Source organism: Mercenaria mercenaria, chromosome 1, assembly GCF_021730395.1.
Source record: "Mercenaria mercenaria strain notata chromosome 1, MADL_Memer_1, whole genome shotgun sequence".
Lineage (NCBI taxonomy): Eukaryota > Metazoa > Mollusca > Bivalvia > Venerida > Veneridae > Mercenaria > Mercenaria mercenaria.
Window position 1 is genome coordinate 34,417,030 of NC_069361.1, and position 23,674 is coordinate 34,440,703.

At 34.5% G+C, this 23,674-nt stretch overlaps 2 protein-coding genes across 2 annotated transcripts; one reads left to right on the plus strand and one right to left on the minus strand.

Moving 5' to 3' along the window:
* Positions 1-901: 901 nt before the first annotated feature.
* On the minus strand, positions 902-9,684 carry LOC123542282 (neudesin-like). The gene is made up of 4 exons (XM_045328034.2): positions 9,497-9,684; positions 7,658-7,718; positions 5,614-5,717; positions 902-4,456 (listed from the first exon to the last, which is right to left on the minus strand). Exons 1-4 carry the CDS (start codon positions 9,665-9,667, stop codon positions 4,307-4,309), a joined length of 486 nt encoding a protein of 161 aa, XP_045183969.1. The 5' UTR covers positions 9,668-9,684; the 3' UTR covers positions 902-4,306.
* Positions 9,685-9,723: 39 nt separating this feature from the next.
* LOC123542267 (actin-related protein 2) lies at positions 9,724-22,841 on the plus strand. The gene is made up of 8 exons (XM_045328007.2): positions 9,724-9,880; positions 12,149-12,259; positions 14,115-14,330; positions 15,049-15,121; positions 17,510-17,646; positions 18,321-18,470; positions 19,869-20,147; positions 21,282-22,841. The coding sequence occupies exons 1-8, from the start codon at positions 9,833-9,835 to the stop codon at positions 21,450-21,452; spliced, it is 1,185 nt and encodes a 394-aa protein (XP_045183942.1). The 5' UTR covers positions 9,724-9,832; the 3' UTR covers positions 21,453-22,841.
* Positions 22,842-23,674: the final 833 nt, after the last annotated feature.

Sequence of the window (23,674 nt, forward strand, 5' to 3'; positions counted from 1 at the left end):
CTCTAGAGTGTTAACAGTCAAATTGTTGACAACGGACAGACGGACTTTGTGCTCAGGTGAGCTTAAAAGAGATCTGCCAAATAAAAACAAGAGCACTGCAATGCAGAGCAATATACACAAAGCAAAGTCATATATGACCTTTAACCCCTGTGACCTTGACCTTGAAGCGAGTCATCCGAAACATGCGCTCTGCACGTCGTCTCGGTGTGGTGAACACTTGTGCCAAGTTTCTTTGAAATCCTTCAAGCAGTTCAAGAGTTACAGAGCAGACATAAAACAAACTAATATGACCTTTGACCCCTAAGTGTGACCTTGACCTTGAAGCGAGTCATCCAAAACATGCACTATGCACGTCGTCTCGGTGTGGTGAACATTTGTGTCAAGTTTCTCTGAAATCCTTTAAGGGGTTCAACAGTTACAGCGCGGACACGAAATTCCTAACAGACTGGCAGATACCGGGGGTATAACATAATACGTCCCTTTGGGCGTATAAAAACTACCCATAGTCAAGATGGCCATTGACCACAGGGTGAGCAGATAAAACATACATAATATTATACTAACTGTACAAATGGTTCTGACTAGGCTTGGTCGAATACATATATTTTGACCACGACACAAAGTCTGATGAAAATTTTAAATGACCGATTTGCATTCCTTCAAACAAGCTATTTATCTATCATTCGAAAATGCAATTAATCCTATATGAAACAATATCAATGCTGAATGAAGGAGTACCCGCTGGCAAATTTTAAGCTAAACTTGAGAGCTTACCCAGTTTATATCTCATAAAGGATAAAGAGCACGAACTGTTCCTTTCTTATTATCTAAATTCCCAGGAGATACACTTTGCAACCAACACATAATGGTTTTATAACATCCAATGTATAACAACAAAATATATTTCTTTGTTTTATTATAGAATTATAAAGTACTTTGATTTACATTTTTTCACAACACATTTGATATCTGATAAGATTTTCTTTCACAACTGGTGTCTCCCTGCCACCTAATACTTTCTGTGGACTATCACTGCTACCATGTTTGCTTAAATCCATTAACATAATTTGATAAATCAGTAATTTATAATGCTTCAGTTATGCTTTTTGTTACAAATTTCTGCTGATTGTCATCTATGAATACCATATACCATTACATTTCTTTCAATAGTTACACAAATACGTAGCAAAAATATTCAATATTCAAGGTATCTTTCATGATTGTGCTCTGCACTTTCTTTCATTGCCGTCAGACTTTCGGAACACAGGAACTAACAAATAAAAATGTTTTCTAACTATAGAAAGAAAATCCCTAAACGCTGAGGTAAGCTAATTGTATTTTTGAAACAAGGAGCGCAAAATCATGCCCCTGGGTGTAAGACCAAAAATGTTGTTTTTTGAGGTCTTCAGTTTAAAGGTGAAAAACACATGGAGGTCAAGGTTATTTATATATAGGTCAGTTCGTACGGCTTGCCATAACATTTAGCGAATGTGAGTATGAACTAAACTGGATCATTTATGTGTGCTGTAGGACCAAAAATGTTGTTTTATATTAAGGTTTTAAGTTTGAAAGCGAAGGTCATATGAGGTCAAATTCATTTATATATGGTCTTGCCACAAGGATTGTCGAGTGTGAATATGGTCTAAAGCGGGTCAAGAATTCAGGGATGTAGGCAAACAGTAAATATGGTAAGGATGGACGGATGTACTAACTGACAGAGAGTCCAATCGCTATATGCCAAGGGGCATCAAAAACTACAAGAATGTTTAACAAATAGAGCTTTTGCATCAATTCCTCTGGTTCTAGTAGAATCTGTCTAATATTAAAGTGCATAGTTAAGTATACATGTACCTAGGTACACTGAATATCACATACTTTAAAAAAATATATGCCTTAATAACACAGTGAAATTTACCATTTAGTTCCTGGCAAAACATTCATAAAAATATTGTCTTTCATCACACATATAAATGACAAAAAGACCACATAAAATAATGCATCTGATTAACTATGGCAACCACTAAAAATCTGCATATATAAAAATACAAAAACATTAATAGCATTTCATAACCATCTTAAATCAGCAATTGTGTACTTGAAGTTGGTCATGATTATAAAGTAACATACTATAAATACAACATCAAATATGGTACAGAATATTTTTTTATTCATACAAAAACAATCGATTCAGATCTGGAATGTTTTGAGTTTATCACACATTCTATGCAATAACATTAAACTGACTTTACATGGCACTGAAATTTCCCCTATATGGTTATCAGGATGGGACTTACAGCAGTTAAGTAAAGTATGCAGAACTTCTAGAACACATGAATGGATGCGTCTTAAAAGTACGGCCAACATTTTAACATTTCGGACAACAAGGGTATCTGTTTTCGTTGTTACAATATAAACCTCTTTCTGCATATACTGCTAAAACAAACCCTGTTTGCAAAACACATGCACTTTAGGATGACAGTGTATTATTTTCAGTCTAAATCAACTGGCTTAATGACCACAAAAACAAATGTAAACAACCATACTGTCTGATATTTGACAGTCTGAGGTCAAAGCATTTTCGAGTTTGTGATCGAAAACTGTGACCTTCACCTTTAACATACTGACCTCCCAAGCAGACGGGTCATCTAGTGACCACACACAATCATTTTATGAATTTTGACCACTGTAGACCGAAGTAGTCTCCAATCATTGATCAGAAACCCTTTTCACGGACCTTATGATCAGAAAAATAACAGGGGTTATCTACTGACCACAGGCAATCCTTTTGTTGTTTGATTAAAGCCTTCTCTAGTTTTGGACTGAAAACCAATGTGTTCAACTACCGAGAGATCAACATGAGCAAAACAATACATTCCTTCCTTGAATGGGGGCAAAATAAACTCGATATGTAATTCGAAATGGCAGTGGAGTTGAAACAATTAAAATATACATGTCATAAATTTCTTTCTATAAATTTCTATTATTTTATACATCAACAAGTCTGAAATACAGAAGTATGACAGTTTAATGTTGTATCTTTCCAATGCAGCCATATCTAAACAATGACACAAACTGGAGCGACACAATCAGAACCAACTTTTAACTAAAAATGGACCAACCATTTGCTAAAAATCTCCTATGGTCAAAGACATTTTTAAAATACGGAGTTTCCACTTTTGAGATTCTTAAAGATATATGTACATGTATCATATAAATGGCTCAGTATAACTTTCATTCTAACAACACCTGAATTGTTTTTTTATGAAAAGTGTGACATTATAGTGAGTTAGCTCTTCTTTGAATCAACCATACACCATTTCTGGACATTAAGATGCAAGCTAAAATTGATATGCCATATGCAAGTAAATCACCTATTGCTTGCCAAATTTATGTAACATGTATTGCACGGTTTTCTTATTGCATAACTGCCGTACTATTTGTATGTTTGCCATATTTAAGTTAATATTTGCATGGCCAAAGCTAGATAACAAAAAACTTAAAAAATAAAGTCTGGCTTGACAATACAGGCAAAATGCTGTTTGAAACTGTAAAATATATATGAAACTTTAACTGTATCACTAATTATAACAAAACAATGTTAAATAAAATCTGGTTAACTATTAAGCTACTTAACAACATAGTTAAAACTATTATACTAACAGTAAACACTAGCAGTAAAAAGTACCATTTCATACTATACTATTAATACACAACTGTTTTCATTACAGCTCTGCCATTGATTCAAAGCCTGTCTTAACTGCCCAATAATATTTTTGCAGGCCATTGCAAAAATACATATTTACTGGAAATTGTAGTTAACATTTATCACTTTTCAAATTCAAGTCAATACAGAAATATCGAACTTGCCTTGAAAATAAAAAAACAGCATTAGTTTTCTTATTGATATTTTAGTGGTTTTAAAGAAATTACACATCATGAGAAACAGGTCTGTACTGGACTAGGCAATAAGAAACAAGAGCTCTACCGCATTGGGCATCATATGCTAGTCCTAAAGCAGGAAAGGACAGGGTATAAACAAGAGCTGTCAAAGAAACATGTAACTGAACTGAAAGAAAACAAATTACAGAGGCAGGGAGGAGGTGGAGGAATGGTAACAACAATGGCAAATTGCTGTTTCAGAGAGAGAGTAGATATACAGTCATGTTATGCTATTCCAGTACTGTATAGCACAGAACCAGAATACGAGATTTTTTTCTACTAAATATTTCAACATTCTGTCACATATTGAGTATATATATATGAACAAATCTCAATAACAATTTACGGTTTAACAAATTACTTGAGATTACAATTCATCATTTGTGAATCTTTTCTTGATATCGTCGGACTGCTTGGCTATCAGATGGTCCATATAACCGACTATGGGATATTTTGCCAGGTAAGTGCCTGTGTATACGTCGTCCAGTCCTTTGAGCTGTTCATCATCAAGTCCAGTCTGAAACACATTAAATATGCAATAAAATTTCAATAAGATGCATTTAATCTGTACCTTCTGAATTGAGTTCATAAATTAAATTCGGTATCAGAGAATGAAATCTGGTTTGGTTTACAATGATGTTAAAGTCTAATCCTTCTGAAAAATACAAAGGTTTTAGGGTTGATGCAAGAACACATATCATTTAGTGAGGAGGCAAGTGAAGCTGGTTTCAACATTAAGCATTATTATACCTTGTAACCATTTTCTGTGTTTGACATCACTTTTTCAGACCAAGTTACCCATTTAACATTCAGCTGCCCACATCAACTGCAATTTGCCCTCATATGTTTTACATATAACTTACACTTGAATTATATGTGTATTTGGAATTAAGTAATGATATACATAAGAACCTAGTTTTATTAAATTTCAATATGACAAAGAGGTGATATGCCAATGGAATTATTTCCTGAGGGCAAAACTGAAGTTAAATCATTTCATCCGTTGTATGAACAATTTAGTCTTAAAAATTAAAAACATGGTTCTGCTACATGTTATTTCAATTATAGCATAACTTTCATGTATAAAAGAATATTTATAAAATATCTAATGGTGCATGTATAACACCAATTAGTGCATGTATAACACCATATTCATGTTAAAGCATGGTGATGATTTCACGTCCATTGGATTAATTTACAAGTGCATAGACTTCTAATGAATGATCTGTATCCTTAATAATAAATAAAGAATGTGCCAAGTAAGTGTTGCACAGTTCTGTTATATAATTTTGATTCTGAAATATTTTATATATAAAACAGTAGACTGACACTTTTTTCTCTTCTCCCCATTCAACTATAGAGTAAATTTCAGCATGTTGATAGACCTCTTTTTTTTTCATTTCTGGAGGATGGTCTTTACAGCCTTAATCTAAATATATACAAATCTTTACCATTAATACCAAGTCATTAAGTACTAGTACTGTAGATTTTTATCAGGTGTATGCCTGCTTTTTATCTCATGATGGACATATTACGACCCATTCAGGTAAAAAGAATTCTGCATAATGGAAGCTCATTAACATAAATTTTATGACTGATTGCAAATCAAAATTATTTGAATTTATTATTTTATAATATAACACATTTTTAAATTAAAAGAAAAAAGTATCATACCAGATCATGGGTCAGATCTTTTTCATCAAGGGACCAGAGTGCATGAGCACGACTAGCATCTTTACCTGCCAAAACGTTGTAATCAGACTGCTTGACGTAAAATGCTGAAAACAAGAGAAAAGTATGAAGTTTACTGTGTTACCAGGTAAGTACTTTTAAATTGTTTTTTTTTTAAAGAAATTCTTTAATTTTAAAACAAAGACCTAAATTGCCTTTGCAAAAAGTAACCACTTTAAAACTAAAGACCTAAAATAACATCTGTAAGCTTTGCACTCTACAGAAAGCATCCAAATGAAATGTCTTTCACATTTCTTCACTCTGGTTTTATGCATTCTGCTATCATTATAAAAGTTTGCTACTGTCTTTTACAGGTACAGCTGGAGTAGAGGGTAGGAAGTTTGGGTGAATAAAGCGACGACTGTTTCTTCTCTAATAATGAATGCGGAAGGACAACAAACTGTAGCTATTAATTAATTGAAGGGCAGTAACTCTCATCATATTTATTTAACTTTCAAAAAAACAAACAAAAAAACTGTCAAGAAGCAGACATTTATAAGTAAGTATAAAACACCAACTCCAATATCAACTCAATACGAGTAATCTTTATCCAGGTATAACTTGTTGAAAAACAAAAGTTGCAGTTTTCAATTATCAGAAGGGCAGTAACTCTCAGTCTGAATACACTAATGTGAATTTCAAAACATCTGCATCATAGCAACACTGCATGGAAGTCAATATGACTGACCATTACAAAGATATAGATAAGGGAAGACTCATATATACCAGTAAACAGATGGTAATAAAACATTTTGGCATGACAGTTTTCCCGGTCTTATCATTATTAAATCATACTGACAGTAAGTTGACACTACCATTATGTCATAAAATCTGACCTAATGTATTAATTTTCTTATCAGTTATATAGACCTAGCAAAACTCTATGTGAAGTTTAAGCTGATACATGTATACCAAATTTTTGTGAAAAAAAAAATCCACCATGACATTAAAGGTCCTGTATTGATGGATGTCACTCGAACGTGACAGATCATCAAGAAAATATTTGTGTATCAATTTTGTTATGTAATTATTATTATAGCAACTCAATATTGCCTCTAGGTTATACCAATCAAGTTGCAAATGGGTAAAGAATTTCATTTGTATGCAAGAGATATTCAACATTTATAAAAGAATGCTACATTTACATTCTAATCTGTATTACTGTTTATGTATCAGTAACTGTTGCAAAATGATTCTTAAAATAGACACAAGGAATTTGACATTGGTCTAGAAATGCTTAAAGCCCTGCTCCGCGGCTATTCAAATTATATTGTGTGTATGCAACCCATGATTACAATAGGTAACAGTTAACGACAACGTGCTACACTTTGGCATGCAAAACCACAGGTTTTATAGTTCTAATTTTTATAAAATAGACTCTATTTTGACCGGCGTCACTGTTCATAGCCAGGATTTTGATGCTTTTCAGTGACAATTTACAGTTAAAAGGTAGGCCTGGAGCAGGGCTTTAATTCATAATGACCTAAATTAGCAAATTACAAAACTGACTGTACAGCAACAGTTGATGTTTGCATATCAGCTTTTTTATATAACACGAGGTCCTGAACAAGAGCTGTCACTAATGGTGACATATGCCCCCGCAGTGCCTTGACCGTTGACCTGGTAACCTTGACCTTTGACCCCAAAGTCAATAGGGGTTGTGTACTCAATGAGTACTATCAGCATGTGAAGTTTGAAGGTCCTGGGTGCAGTGGTTCGCGAGTAAAGTGCCTTCATGCAAAAAGTTAACGTTGTGACGAACGAACGAACTAACAGACGGACAGTTGAAAACTAATATGCCTCCCTTCGGGGACATAAAAACTCAAAAGAAAATTTAATTCATAATAATAATACAGCATTTGTTCTGAGAGGCGTTGCATCTTTCATTACCTTCAACCAACTGGAGTCTGCTATAAGTAATAAATCTCTTAAGGATCTTTTTACAGTTTATTTTTGAAAGCCATACGAAGGAAAGTCTCTAACTTACATTTCCCTGAAGTAACATCAAACACCACACCTTTCATTGCCAAGTATATTGGTTTCTCTGGCTGCAATATAAGAAAAAACATTGCTCTGCAAACAATATACACTGAACAATATTTCTTTAACTGGTCATCTTTAAAGTCTTTTTTTAAAGAAACAACTAAAGATGATAACCACCTAAAATTTTGCAAAATCATTTATGTCTATGTCTTTCATCGGTCACCATACCTCAAACCAATAAAGCTTTGTAAAGCACTCGGCAGTAACAGAGTGGTCATTTTAACTCGTCATCAAATGAAACTTGTGCATACTATTTTTTTCCGATAAAAATATGTGTAATAATAGTAAAACTTAAAAAACATGGTGAGAATCAATCGAAGAGTGCAGCCATGCCTTGGTATGATGTAGCCGGCACCCTTGTCAGACAGGTGAGAGGCAATTTTGTGTTCTGTGGAAAAAAAATCACTGAAATCACTTAAAACTTATTACAACAAATTATTTTCTTGTCACTTGTTCAATTCTTTTATCAAACAATTTTACATCCTGTTTTTCTCAGAATTGAAAAAACAACAGTGCAAAAATTATAGCCATAATAATAAGAAGTAAATACATTTATTTTTACAGCTCTTTGCATTATTCTATAAATCATCAGAACCAATTTACAGCTTATTCCATCGAACTTGACAAAAAAACATAACAAAGAAACAACAAAGTTTTAAATTGCAATTTCAAATTGTCCTGTTCTGCAACTTGCTGTTACCTTTCCGCTCTATTATATTAAAGTACAAAACTCCTTAATCACTATGTCAAAAGTAGACAGTTCAGTCTATAATTGTAAGCCATACACTGATACAGTCAATGTTTTGTCACAAAACTGAATATGGAGTGTTACTTTAAGTTGATTTCCATTTGATATTGCTACAAAAGATAGCTTGTAAATTTCTATCATCAACTCAAGTAATTTTTAGTTAAAACATTCAGCATCAGAGATGTTTAAATAGTATATACCTGTATAATTTTTTTGAAAATTTGAAAAAAAAAAAAGATAATTTTCTATATATATTTGAAATAAATTTGTGCATTCTAAAAAGAGAGTTTTAATTACTCTTTCATTGATTTTCATTGCTTAAGCTAATTTGAGTCTATTGAACGTGAGACAATGACGGCTAGAACGCAGGCTAGGTGTCCGGTTACAAATACCCCTATTACAAATAGGTCACTTAGAACCAGACATCCTTTCCAGTACTATAGATTTTCCCCACATACAGATTTGCTTTAAGTATTCCTTATTTCCTAGGATAATACCAGTCTAGAATGGCCTGTCTGAGTCAACTGTCTCCATTAGTACAGTGGACTCCATCAAGAAGGCCATTATGACAATGTAAGGTAATATAGCCATGTACATAGTTTTAACAGGTTGTGTCGGCTACCCTATTTAAAAACATATAATTTGGCTGTCAGAGCTATTTTGGCATCAAAATTACTTATTCGTTTTTATTAACTGTATTATATATGGGTAGTTGTTTGTTTTTATCAACCCTTCTGACTGTACAAATTGCCACCCGCATGACGTTATTATCAATAATGATCAAAGTCATTATAGGAAGAAAGAAAGAAAGGTTACCGGACCATCTATACCGGACGGCTAGACACTTCCTTTTAGTTTTTACTGATTAAATTTTTTAAACATAGCTGGCTTAAGCATTTAAAGCCCTCTCTCTGCAAATAACAGTATAGTATAAAAACAAACTTATTATCGGACCTCAAGAATCCTGTTCCTGTTATCGGACCGGACCTGTAAATTTATCCGAAATAAATTTAGACGATAACTCATTCAACTTACGTCTGTTCCATCATATTTTGCGATCTCTTCGGCTGAAAATATTTTCAGTGGCACGCCCCCTTCATTTGTCTTTATTTCCACCTCTATAGGTTTGTAATTACCGCAATACACGGCCGTAAATGCAACAAAAATCAGAAAAGCTGTTTTCACCGGTGACATGGCCGCAGACATTTTGGAAATGAATGCGATGGAAAATCTAATTGGATAGTAGTATGTCGAATGACCAATGAAAACGATCGTACTATATCATGGTGCTTTTGGGAGTTACTTCCGGGAGGAAGGAAAAACAAAAAGTTTAGTAAAGATTAAACCTTGGTAAATCCATCGCCATCCGCCATGGACAGCCAAGGCAACCGAGTCATTGTTTGTGATAATGGAACAGGGGTATGATTTTTACATATGCATGTTTAATCATGGGATATTTTCCTCAAATTTGCGAAAAACAGGCCTAATTTGGACCGAACCCGGAAGTGAAGTTTTGAGCTGTCAAACTTGTTTTCAATGCAAATAGGCTATTTTACTCAGAAATTTTTTATTATATTAGAAAGAATTTATTAGAGAAGTAAGCATGAGGTAGAACTTTACTGCATTGCAAACTATTGAAACAACTGGCTTGCATAATCCTGGTAGAAATGCTTCAATATTTGGTCAGTTGTTTCAGTCCTAGCCAAAGGCAAAGACCTATAAAAACAAAGAGATCGGCAACTTGAAAGACATACAGAGCAAATCTCACCAACATCACGTGGGAACTGAATGTTATCCCTTTTTACCGGTGTATGAAACAGACAGCAGAAGTATAAAAATATGTGTTGTTAAAGACTTTCTATCTGATGGATAGTTTGTTCGATAATGGTGTTTTTTTCATGTAAATTAACAGTATTTTCTAAACATGGAAGGATTGGAAGTCTGAGAAATCAACAGTTGTCGTTTGAAAATTGGACCCGATTCGGTTAATTACGGCCCGGTCGTATCGCTGGTGTAATACTTTAATTAATAAGCGTCTGTTGATTTGATCATGAGACAGAGTGATCAAGTCAGCAAACGCTTCAATAAGTTAACATGTGGACACGAGTTGATGCAAGATTATCTCCCGTTGCCATTCTGTGTATTTTATACTTCTTTACCCTAGCCTGTTTGGCAACAGGAGATAATCTTGCGTAAGCTCATGTCAGCGCGTTATGTTATAGAAGCGTTTGCTGACTTGATCACTTGTGATCAAATCAACAGACGCTTATTCAAGTATTACACTGGTGACACAGCCGGCACGTTATAAACCGAATGGGGTCTAATATTCAAACAACAACTGTTGATTTTTTAGACTTCCAATCATAAGTTCATTCCATCCCCATGTAGAAAATATTAATAACATTTAAATTAAAAGACACCATTATCATTATAAACAAACAATCTGATAGAAAGTTTTTCATTACACAAATTCTATCCTTGTGTTGTTCTTAAAGTAAAGCCTTGGAGAGGAAATACCAAGATCCTTACTTGGGGTCGAACACCGGACATCGTGATCTGTGTGTGGACACTCCAACCACGTCGCTAAAGGGTTAAACCACTGGCCACAGTAAGGCTGTTGGAAGTGGCCTATAAACCTACTATCACTACACTTCTGCCCCTTTATTTTCAGAGCTAACTAGCTCTCCAGAATGACCCTGTATGCTCACAGCATGAGTCAGTCAAACATCCTCATCGCCATTAAAGTAAACCCTGGAAGAAAAAATACTAAGGTCCCTACTAGGGCTGGAACCCAGGACCTCGTGATCCGTACGCAGACACTAACCACGTCACTAAAGGGTTAACCCCACAGCAAGGCTGTTCGAAGTGGCCTATAAACCTAGTTACCTACTATCACTACAGTCTGAAGGCAGATGCTGGTCTCTCATATCGCAGTATTTCAATTTCATCATGTATCATAACTGCAACAGGGTACAAAAGTTTTTTCAGAGAGCTGGTCCTATAGGACTAGTGACTGACAATAATGTTACTCATATTCCTGCAACAGAGCTCACTAATCCTGCATTACAAGTCATGTATATTGAATACTGCAAATAACAGTAATGAAACCAATGTACAGTCTGTTCTACAACATATACATCTAGGGCTCAAGCTAGACTTAGATTTTAGGGAGAAATGAAAGATTTTGTGCCATGATATGCAAGTCAAATAAGGAACTAAATATCCTCTTAACTGCTTTTGTATATATTTTCCTGCCTTTGTTTAAGTCTATATTGATTTAAAGTAAAGAACAAATTAAATGAAAATGTTTTAGGATGCACAATTACGAAAATCATGCTTATTTTTTTCCAGATCCCTCACCTCTCTGGGTCATATGCGCAACAGTGCGCATGCATCCTTGACTATACCACACATTCATAAAACTGAAAGCTACATACAAATCAAAAACAGCAAAGATAAGTTCTTTAGCGTAAGTGGGATGTTTTGTTGACAAGAGCAGGGTTGGCAAGCAGTTACCCTGGGTGGGAAAATCCGGGCTGGGCAATACCCCCAAAAGTGGGTAATAGTGGCTATTAGTGGGTGATAAACATAAAATTAAAATTAAATTACTCATTTTTACAAGTTCTTTCAAAGTGCTTTCATTGTAGAGTAATTCATTAAATAACAGAAATAATAATTCTATTTCAGTTTGTAAAAGTTGGAAATGCAGGCTCAAACTTCCCGTCATTTATATTCCCATCCCTTGTTGGTCGTCCTATCATTCGATCTGCTGTCAAAGTCAACAATGTTGAAATTAAGGTAAGTGAGTTATGTGTTATTGTGATTCAAGTACCAGTACCTTTCATCAGTAGTATATTTAGGGCATGTATGCAACCCAGTCTCAGTAATAAATACATGTACGGATTTAGCTCTTCCTCAAAGAAACTAGAATTACAAAAGAATGAAACATCTGCTAAAATCTGAGTTGTTTTCTTTAAATAATTAAATTAGTTGATATAATTTTCATACTGGCAGATGTAGGGAGTGATTGCAAATGCTGTTGTTGCTATATTGAATTATTGAGGTGTGAGACAGCATGAAAGCTTATGTCTATTGTAAAAAGCAAGTGTTAACATCTAACAGTTGATAGATGATCACAGGGCTTATCATGATTTAATAGGCTATTTAAAGTGAAATTATGTGCATTTGTCAAGTAAAAATCCAGCTGAAATAGATGTGTGTAAAAAGGGTGAAGGAAATTTTATCTTTTAACCCAATATACCAAACTCTTTCTGTTACCAGTCTGAAATAATAACTTTCCAAATATGACTTTTCTTATTTTGACTGGGGCAGTTTTTTAAAGAAAAGTCAAACTTCATGCAGGAGTTACTTCCCTTCAACTTCAGAAATCACTACCTATAGATATTAAAGTGAGATCAATGTGTAGAAGATTGACTTATTATTCAGGGATCATCCTAGGTCAAAAATTTAGGGAGAAGTGACTTCTCTTCTCCACAGAATTTAGGGAGAAATCGAGGAATTTACCGAGAAGATCCGGCATAGTATTAATTAATTCAGTTTCCTGCCCATATATATATCCACTTTCTATGGGTCCTGCTTTAACTTATAAAGCAAATTTTATTTGAGGAAATTGATAACTGCATTATTATTATCATGAATTTCTAAATAAAGTATAAACTTAGCCGTGAAAAAGTCGCCTTTAGATTTTTATCCGAAATGTACACGTCCGAAATTCATTAATTTATCAGGTGCACAATGGAAACCTCGTGAAAATTTTCATTCATGATTCGATTATCGTGCTTCAATAAAGCCCGTTTTTTGCATCAACTTGTTCAGATTCATAAATTTAATTGATTTATTTAATAATCTTTTCGAAAATAATACAAAACTTTTAGATATTAGCGATCTATTTACAATATTTTGTAGGGCTGTTCAGACATCTGCGGAATCATTTTTTTTTTTTATCCAAAGCACCTGGGCAATGCATTAACAGAAATTGGCCGTATTTGAAATAATTTTTTGAAGTAATTTTCAATAAAAGCAAGAAATAATATACAATTGATGCATAAGATAATGCACTCGTTAAGTTTATCGGCTTTTTACACGCCGATTTAAAATTTTCAAAATGGCGGCGGCTTACAATATTATTGATTAACACAGTGGGATATTAACGCTATGATTGGCTGAAGTTTGACAGATGAGTAGGCGGGGTTGACTGTGGATTTATTGGTAATTTAATCTAGATTATGCGTCAGGTTTTGCAACTTTTAAGTAAACAGATTACAACGCTCTAAAAAATGTGGCAATTCGGATTTCGCCCGGAGGCGATAATTAGACAAAATGGCCGACTTCAAAGCGATGATATCGCTCAAATCGCCTTGTAGGATGATCCCTGTTATTTCATTAGTCCGATTTCTTTATTTCTAAAGCATCAGCTTCAAATACTTATTCGGCATTATCATTAATTTTACACATTTAAATGCACAGCAACTAAAAATTGCTTTTATAAAACATTCACCAAAAACACACTATGTGCAGTAAAATAAGCATAATACCACTTTAAGATCAGAATTATATTCTGTTTATATTGCTTCCTTCGAAGAGCAGGACATGGTTGAACCCAATATATTTGATAGTTGGAAATATATTTCAGGATATCATGATTGGAGATGAGGCAAGTCAGCTGAGATCTATGTTAGATGTGAAATACCCAATGGAAAATGGTATCGTACGTGACTGGGATGATATGCAACTGTTGTATGATTATACATTTGGACAAGAGAAACTTGGCATTGATACCAGAAATACCAAAGTGCTTCTCACAGAACCACCCATGAACCCAATGAAAAATAGAGAAAAAATGATAGAGGTAATTTATAACCTTTGGATTATTTGTATAAAATTATTAGAGACTGTTCAGTAACCTTGTCAGTATTGGTTGGGATATGATCTTAGATGTACATGATGTGAAAACAGAAAAAAACGGTTGTGTTTATGTATTTCATTTTACATGTAAAAATGTTCTTTGATGCTGACATGTTTTGGAATTATCTGCAGATGCATTATTACAAGTACTCTTTTGCTACTTTTTGAACTCGGGTATCAGGTCAGTTACATGTACATGTGTAAGCATACACCTAAAACAAAACACTTAAGTTATCAGAGGAGTAGTTTAGCTGTAAATACTAAATACAAATAGCCATATGATTATAATGATGTTTATTTAACATACTAGTATTGTATTTAGAATTAGTAATATGAAACAAGTTGATAAAGATATATGTCAGAAAGAACTCAAGACCTAAATAAATTTAGTGAATGTATTAGATCTATTGAAACATGACTTTCGTGGGGATTGATGGCTAAAGCACCTGGGCTCTCCGGAGCAATTCATATTGTCTGTGGTTTATTTCTTTAGATTTCCTTTGTTTGAATCACTCAGCACCCTATATAATTGGATTAACAGTAACTGGAGAATTTTTTCAGCAACTTTTGGCTGCAATAAATCGGTGTTTAAGTTTTTGCATAGAAAAGAATATTGGTCATTTCTGTAGACATGTATAACAGTTGTTATTGTTCTTATTCAGGTTATGTTTGAAAAGTACCAGTTCCAGGGAGTTTATATAGCTATACAAGCTGTGCTTACTCTATATGCTCAAGGTAAGGCTGGGCAAAACTCTCTAGGTTGTATTCAGTATTTGTACCCCCCGACAACAAAGTTGTAAGGGGGGGTATACTGGTTTCAGGTTGTCTGTCTGTCTGTCTGTCCGTCTGTCCGTAGACGCAATCTTGTGCGCACCATCTCTCCTTATCCCCTTGACAGAATTTAATGAAACTTCACACAAGTGATCAGTACCAACAGTAGTTGTGCATGGGGCATGTTAGGTTCTTTTAGAAAAAAATTTTGCAGAGTTATGGGACTTTGTTTTTTTTGTTACTATACTATATACATAGACACAATCTTGTGCGCACCATCTCTCCTCATCCCCTTGACACAATTTAATGAAACTTCACACAAGTGATCAGTACCAACAGTAGTTGTGCATGGGGCATGTTAGGTTCTTTTAGAAAAAAAATTTGCAGAGTTATGGGACTTTGTTTTTTTTTTTGTTACTATACTGTATATATAGACACAATCTTGTGCGCACCATCTCTCCTCATCCCCTTGACACAATTTAATGAAACTTCACACAAGTGATCAGTAACAACAGTAGTTGTGCATGGGGCATGTTAGGTTCTTTCAGAAAAAAAATTTGCAGAGTTATGGGACTTTGTTTTTTTGTTACTATACTATATACATAGACACAATCTTGTGTGCACCATCTCTCCTCATCCCCTTGACACAATTTAATGAAACTTCACACAAGTGATCAGTAACAACAGTAGTTGTGCATGGGGCATGTTATGTTCTTTCAGCAACAAAAATTGCAGAGTTATGGGACTTTGTTTCTTGTTAACATACTATGTACATACAGTCTGCATATGCAATCTTGTGTGTGCCTAATCTACCAAACCCTTGCACACAATTTAATGAAACTTCACACAAGTGATCAGTACCAACAGTAGTTGTGCATGGTGCATGTTACATTCTTTTAGATAAATATTCTGCATTGTTATGGGACTTTGTTTTTTGTTACTATACTGTATACATACGGTCTATATACATACAGTCCACATAATTATGCAATCTTGTGTGCGTCAAATTGCAGTGTATTGTGTCAGTGCATGAGGGGGGTACATTCATCACCTTTAGTGATAGCTCTAGTTTCTATTGGTCATGAGGTGTCACTGACCTGATATGTTTCATATTGAATTGAATAAATAAGCATTTGATAAAAGTTTTTTTAAAATCAAAATGGTTGTCACATGCGTGGCATAGTGAGATATATACTGTCTGATATAGAAGATAGTTGAAAAGATACAATTGTTACATGGGTAGTGGGTGCTTGGATGCAAAATACTGGGAGTCTTGAAAATCTGTGCTGGTTGCCTAGCGATGCTGTTGTCCTTGACATTGTATATTCTGTGTCTAATGATACATACCAGCTGTGTCAATCCAAAACCTCATAACTGCAACATGGCCACTTTTTCAGGAGATGATAAAAATACATATATTGTTATAGTCCGGGCAAGTCCTTTGTAACAAGATGACTCTTTTAGATCTAGTTTTAAATGGTGTTTTGTGTCTAACAGAATGTACACATCATCAACTTTGATAATATTGCACTTCCTGTATTTTTTTATCTCTACTATATGCAGATCTTCTTCCAGCCTTTCTTCTGCGGGGCGGACAGGTGGGGTGGAGCTCTTAAGAGTTGCCCCTGTTCATCCATTCAACTTTGTGCATATGTCAGAGTTATGGTCCTAGATTTGGTCAAAAATGTGCATAAAAAAGGCCTAAAAATTTGTTTCACATGTATATCAAAAAACATTTGAGCCAGGATTAGGAAACATTACAGGAATATTAATCAGCATGTGAAACTTTGACTGAAATGAGTGGGAAATTGACTGACACGGTTTATTAAAAGAACAAAAGTACGCCAAATGGCAGTTGCGAGGTTTTGGATTGACAACACTAATATGTTATTCTTGAACTGAAAAGAAGAAATAACTGATGATAAAAGTATAAACTTACTAAAATTGATTAGGAAAATGCTTTGTCAGTTTGTTTGGTATAAAACTGTTATAAGGAAATGTTTTAGAGGAAAGATTCTGAAATTGTCACAGACCAGTGTTACAGATTATATAAAAAAATAAACATGTATTGTTCTGCTTTCAAAAAGGTAAGATGTTGCACTTTTTGTGACCTGATCAACTGCTTGCAAGTTCCTCACTTTCTCTCAATAATGCACACTGGGAAACCTTAACATGTTACAAACTAACTTAGTTGTTCTGCAATAAATTATTGATTTAAATGCAGATTCATTATCCGAGTCGAAAGTTTGGCTTCAGTAAGCTGGTCAGCAGTTTTAACAGTTTTACAATGTGTCTTTTGCACTTATGTTAAATATTTAAGGCCTTATTTGAAATTGTGTTGTCATGTTTCAGGTTTAATCACTGGAGTTGTTGTAGATTCAGGAGACGGTGTAACACATATATGTCCTGTATACGAGGGCTTTGCTCTCCCTCATCTCACACGACGTCTCGATATTGCAGGCAGGGATATCACTAAATATCTTATCAAAGTAAGTAGATGATTCAGCATACAATTTACCTACCCATTATCTGAGGGCTTTGTTTCCATTTCACAAAACATCTTGGTATTGCAGGCAGGGATTTCACTATGTACAACATATTAAAGTATGTGGATGATGTTACATATCTGCCTGTTATTTGAGGGTTTTACTCGCCCTCATCTCCCACAATGTCTCAGTATTGCAGGAAGAGATATAACACAAAGTAGCTGTTTTTATAAAGTAAGAAGATAATGGAGCATACATGCCAGATATGCCAGGGCTTGGCTCTTCATTTGAACCTATAGCATGCAGGGATAGATGTATGGTTGGTTGAAAAGAAACTGGAATGGATTACAAAGGCTGTTTAGCCTTCACACAGTCAGACAGTTTAAAAATATTTTGTTCCAAGTTAATGTGAAGTTTTTGTTTGTATTACTTAACAGAGTTATTCGCATGCTGTTTTTTTTTAAGTCCAATATTCTGATGTTTATTTGTTGTGAATGCTGGTTAACGGATTTCTACACTCGCTAATGAGTCATTTTGCCATTTCATGAACTGATTCTTCTCAGAATTATTCAATTTTATGATGTAACTAATGCCACCTTGACAAACTGCCTTTTTACATCACAGGGGCTTTAATTTATACTTTTCTCAGTCACTTATGACATGATTTATCATTTCAGTTGCTCTTGTTGAGGGGCTATGCATTCAACCATTCAGCCGACTTTGAGACAGTACGAATGATGAAAGAGAAATTGTGCTATGTAGGATATGACATTGAACAGGAACAAAAACTTGCCTTAGAAACAACAGTGCTAGTAGAATCTTATACTGTAAGTATTACAGGAGGAGGGGAGGCAGTTTTAAATAAAATAAGTTATAATTAAATTCATTCCTGCTCATGGGGCCTCCATGGCCAATTTTTTAAGGTCGCTGACTTCAAATCACTTCCCCCTCATTGATGTGGGTTCGAGCCTCACTCGGGGCGTCAAATTCTTCTTGTGAGGAAGCCATCCAGCTGGCTTACGGAAGGTCGGTGGTTCTACCCAGGTGCCCGCTCGTGATGAGATAATGCACTGAGGGGCACCAGGGGTCTTCCTCCACCATCAAAAGCTGGAAAGTCGCCATATGACCTATAATTGTGTCAGTGCGACGTTAAACCCAACAAAAATAAATAAAAATAAAACATTCTTTCTCATTGAGCCAAGTAGGTTGTCATGACTACCAGTCTAGAAAGGTCCCAGCAGCTATCATGTCTCGTAGCACTATATTAATTGTTGCCGTCGCAAATTCCACATGACCATGAAAATTGCATGAATATGGAAAAAGAAATTGAAATATTTATTTATTTTTGATTTTATGTTTTAATTTTATCATTAGCATTGGCCTTAAGTCTTTGAAAAGTGTTCTAAAACAAATATTTGTAAATATGTTTGTGGTGGTGAGGTCTCATTTCTATAAGGGGAGACCACTTTTTGGAGATTTCCAATGTAGAAGTTTGGAGTTTGATTCTTGGACAAAGCAGAGTTTACCTGTGACCATTTTGGCAAAAGTTGCAGTATGAATATATAGTTGTTTTTCTTTTGAGAACTTTTTATGATGGAGCAGACACTCTTAATTTGGTAAAAATGAAAATTAATGAGGATTAATGAAATATGTGCATACACCTTCAAGGTTTCTAATACTTTCTATGACATAACAGTTACAGATAAAATACATACTAAGTCTAATGACTACCTACTAAATGGAAGTAAGAAATGAGTAAAATGACATGTAATTACCCAGTGAAATAGAAGAAGTCAGTTAGGAGAAAAAAGGAAATTTGGTATACTAGTACATATTTTGCAGGTATGCAGTTAAAGCAGAGATTTTGTTACACGTATGTTTACGTATGTGTGTAGCAAGGCCTTATCAGTATCATCTATAAATAAATTGTCTGATAGATTACTTTAGTTACCTACTGTGCGTAAATGTACATAGTTTAGAACAGTAAGATTAATTTATACATTTATGTAAATTGATGTCTACATTTGATTAGAATTGCAGTATTCTGAGTTGTGACACCTTTGATGCATATTAATATATTTCATAGTAAAATGCCACACATAAACTTTTGCAGGTATTAAAAGTTACTGTTATGAGCCAGAGGTTCAACTGTTGATATTATAAACTGTTCCAGTCGAGAAAATTGCATAAATTTGCATTGAGTTTTCTTAATTGAATAATTGTAGTTACCAGATGGCAGAGTGATCAAGGTGGGTGGGGAGCGGTTTGAGGCTCCAGAGGCCTTATTTCAACCCCATCTCATCAATGTAGAAGGTGACGGGGTAGCTGAAATGTTATTCAAAGCCATTCAGGCTGCTGATATGGACACTCGACCAGAATTTTACAAGCATATAGTGCTATCAGGAGGTTCCACTATGTATCCCGGTCTGCCAAGTCGACTTGAGAGGGAATTAAAACAGTTGTATCTAGAGAGAATCCTTAAAGGCAATACAGAAGCATTGAGTGTAAGTGAATTTTATGTTTGTTTCGTTTTGTTTCTGAAATGGAGGGATGATCTTGCCCAATGATTATAAATGCATAAATACAAAAATATAGCTAGCGTTCTTTACTCTTTATATAATGAACACACTTTCAACAGCTCTGCATTTTACACCTTTACCTTTTTAAGGTGTTTAACACATTTTCTTCTGGAACATGGCCAATACAGTTATACTTCATATAAGTCAGATAAAAGTTTGGTGGATGTTTGAACTTTGAAGCAAGGAAAGCGTTTTCAGTAACAAAACCATAACTTTAAAGTAAGCCCAAAAGAAAGTTGTGGTGTGTAATCTGAGTTCTACATTAACTATTTGTATCTTCTGTTATGTTTTGGATGTGTTTTGGCTATACATGTATATTGCCTCTGTACCTGATACATGATTTTGTAGAACATGCTCTAAATGCTACATTGACCTCAGAGTCAACTAGTTACATAAGAGTGAAACTTTTCAGGGTTACAATATCTCTGAAGAACAAAGTTATACTTCTGTACAAAGGCAGATTCTTTAGTCCTTTACTGGTGAACAAGGAGTCTTACAATTTGCCCTCTGTCTGTCTGTCTGTCTGTCAGCCAGTCACTCACTGTCAGTCATTAAACTTGCCACATAGATAGATGGCAACATGTAGAATATGCACATCCTTCTTATTTTGTTGATATGCCAGGAAAGGGTAGTTGCTGTGGCAGTAAATAGCCCAAAAGTGTGCCAAAACATTCCAGTTGTTCAATGTAAATTTCAAGCAACTACTGGTACCTGTAGGGGACATTTAATGCTAGGCAGTAGTCTTGTTACTTGCGTTACTAGCAACAGTGCAACATCGCACACTTTAGCGTCATTGGGTCAATCACCAGAGCTGACTTGAGCAACCCATGGTCATTTCTCTTGCATTTTCTATGTTTGGGTCATAATAAACCATGGACTGCCTGAGCATTTTGCTCTTCCGCTGTTGACTTTTGAGTAGTTAGTAATTTACTGTTTCCATCAGTTAAGCACTCTAGTCCCATGCAGGGGTATTTATACTTTGTTACCTATAGTATCTACTGAATCACAACACTTACCATTTAAAACTGCTTCTTATAGATCCAATTCTTTTATTTTCAGAAATTTAAAATTCGTATAGAAGATCCACCTAGGAGAAAGCATATGGTGTTCCTAGGAGGAGCTGTCCTTGCTGATATCATGAAAGACAAGGCTGATTTCTGGATGACACGAGAAGAATACCAAGAAAAAGGCACCAAGGTTCTTGAAAAACTTTTGGGACCACTTAAGTGAACAGACAGATCATGTGATAGTTGTTACTTTAATATTGAGAACTTTAGTATTGAATGTTAACTGGACTGCCCTAATGAACAAATTTATAGTCTTATAAAATTCTGAAGTAGATTGTTGGTAAATCATTGGGATTTAGACATACTGATATTCTCATTGTTGACATTTGATGGTAATGGATATTTCCTGTTGGAATTTGAGACAAATCTATTGCAGAAAAATAAAAAGACAGATAATAAAGAAAACATTGATTTTGAGACAAATCTATGGCAGAAAAATAAAAAGACAGATAATAAAGATAACCTTCTGTCTGCCCATACTGTCTCTCATTCCTGTTGGTAGTCTGTCTTGAAAAAAAAAGGATCGACGATTTATGCTTAAGAGAATTTAAGTACTGAAGACTCGCCCTTAAAATTTTCCCTTTCAGTATTCAATTATTTTTATATCCACAGATAACTTACTGGTTTATATTGCATCTGATGTTCTCTCAATTAAAGATATTTTCATCTAAGAGTGAAATAAATGAATATCCTCTGTAAATGTAAAACATATGGTTAGTATGTATATGTAACACGTATATTAAGAAAAACCAGATTTTGCAAAAAATATATGACCAATAGTGAAGACTGCCTAAGTTGTAACTGTAACTGTGTGATCATTTGTAGGTATCACTTGTTTTAAGGATATTTTTGTAAAAACCAAGTCGGTTTTACATGAAGGGTAATAAAACTTCAGATCGTTCAAATTTAATGTACTGTTCTGAGACTGAATTGTAAGCCTTACTATGCATTATTGTGCCATTGCATTTGTTTAAAAGTGTCTCTGAGATTTTTTTAATGAATTGAATGATGACATGCTGGGCATGAATATTTTGTGAAAGTGCTATGATGGGCAAACAATCGTGAAACTATTCGTATGTTCGGTACAAAGAAATGTATTTGGCTTAATTTAATTATTTACTGCATTTTCATTATCTCTGTCACAACTTCCTTGCTTTTCCAAATAACAAATTGGCAATAAAATGTGTAACTGATTCAAATGCTTTTGATGGAGTCAAGGGGATCTTAGAGCGACTGTTTAAAAATGCAACTGTCAGTTAATTCTTTTAACTTTTCATCCTTTTACATGTAGTAACTCGTACTGTTTCTCTTTTCTAACTGATGTCTGGATGAAAGTGAATGTATAGATGTTGACTCTTTGCAGCCTTTATCAAGGACTTGAATAGATTTACTATTTAGGTTCCCCGTTTAAAGTCCTGGTTTATTTATATTTCGCTGCCTCTTCATTCCAGTAATATATACATGAACGAAATTATATAAACATAATTATAATGTTATTGCTCTTGTTTGTATATATAATAAAGCAATGTATAAAATAAATATGATAAAACAATGAACTTTTACTTTTGCTTTAGAAAGTAATATAAGTTGCTCAATATCACAAGTGGCATTCCCCCACCCCTCCTAAAAAGTCCTTGATTTGCATTTATCGTCCAACAGTGTGTATGTAACGAACTGCTACTTTGAAAGTATAGCTAAAAATATCTTAATGATTGGATAATCTACTTGACGAAATATTTCAAATGGTACTGTGGAAAAAGCCACCATATATGCGATAAATAAGATATTAGTCCAAAGATGGCTTGAAACGGCTTTGCTCTCTTTGCTAGGGAATGTGTACCGATGACAAATCTTTTTGGCATTATCACCTCTTCCATGTTTGATTGTCGTTAAACAAAGTTTAGACAGGTTTGGTTGGTATATTGGGTGTTGTAATTTGATAGTTGTACCTTACATCAATAGAGGCTTGTGTTTGAACTTTAAATGATATCATATACAGATACATATCTGTGCTGCATACAAGAAAAAGTTGAAATTCCACGGACCCCAACACAAGTATGAAAATGTTGCAGGTTTGGTTTGATTGAGCCTGTTCACGGTTGGTAGTGGCAATGCATGCTACCACTCGCACCCTCTCACCTAGAGCAGAACTTGACATCTTTAAATAGCTTCTTTGCCATTGCTGTCTTGTGTGCAGATTGCAGCTGAATGAAACATGTAAAAGGCACTAGTGCATTTATATTGTCCTGTATATATAGGCTTGGTTTGTTCAGGCACAGACTATGTTTGGTTTGTAGTACTAGCAAAGGATGTATGTCACGATATTTTACTTTAGTTTTGTGTATTATTAAAACTGCTACCTTAACTTCGCTGCCTTAAAACTGA

Excerpts from the sequence above, each read along its gene's own strand:
- LOC123542282 (XM_045328034.2), bottom strand. The coding sequence starts at position 9,667 with ATGTCTGCGGCCATGTCACCGGTGAAAACAGCTTTTCTGATTTTTGTT. Across the intron at positions 7,719-9,496 it reads CAAAATATGATGGAACAGAC|CCAGAGAAACCAATATACTT; the intron begins GTAAGTTGAATG and ends CTTATATTGCAG. Across the intron at positions 4,457-5,613 it reads AAGATCTGACCCATGATCTG|ACTGGACTTGATGATGAACA; the intron begins GTATGATACTTT and ends AATGTGTTTCAG.
- LOC123542267 (XM_045328007.2), top strand. The coding sequence starts at position 9,833 with ATGGACAGCCAAGGCAACCGAGTCATTGTTTGTGATAATGGAACAGGG. Across the intron at positions 12,260-14,114 it reads TCAACAATGTTGAAATTAAG|GATATCATGATTGGAGATGA; the intron begins GTAAGTGAGTTA and ends AATATATTTCAG. Across the intron at positions 17,647-18,320 it reads TCACTAAATATCTTATCAAA|TTGCTCTTGTTGAGGGGCTA; the intron begins GTAAGTAGATGA and ends TTATCATTTCAG.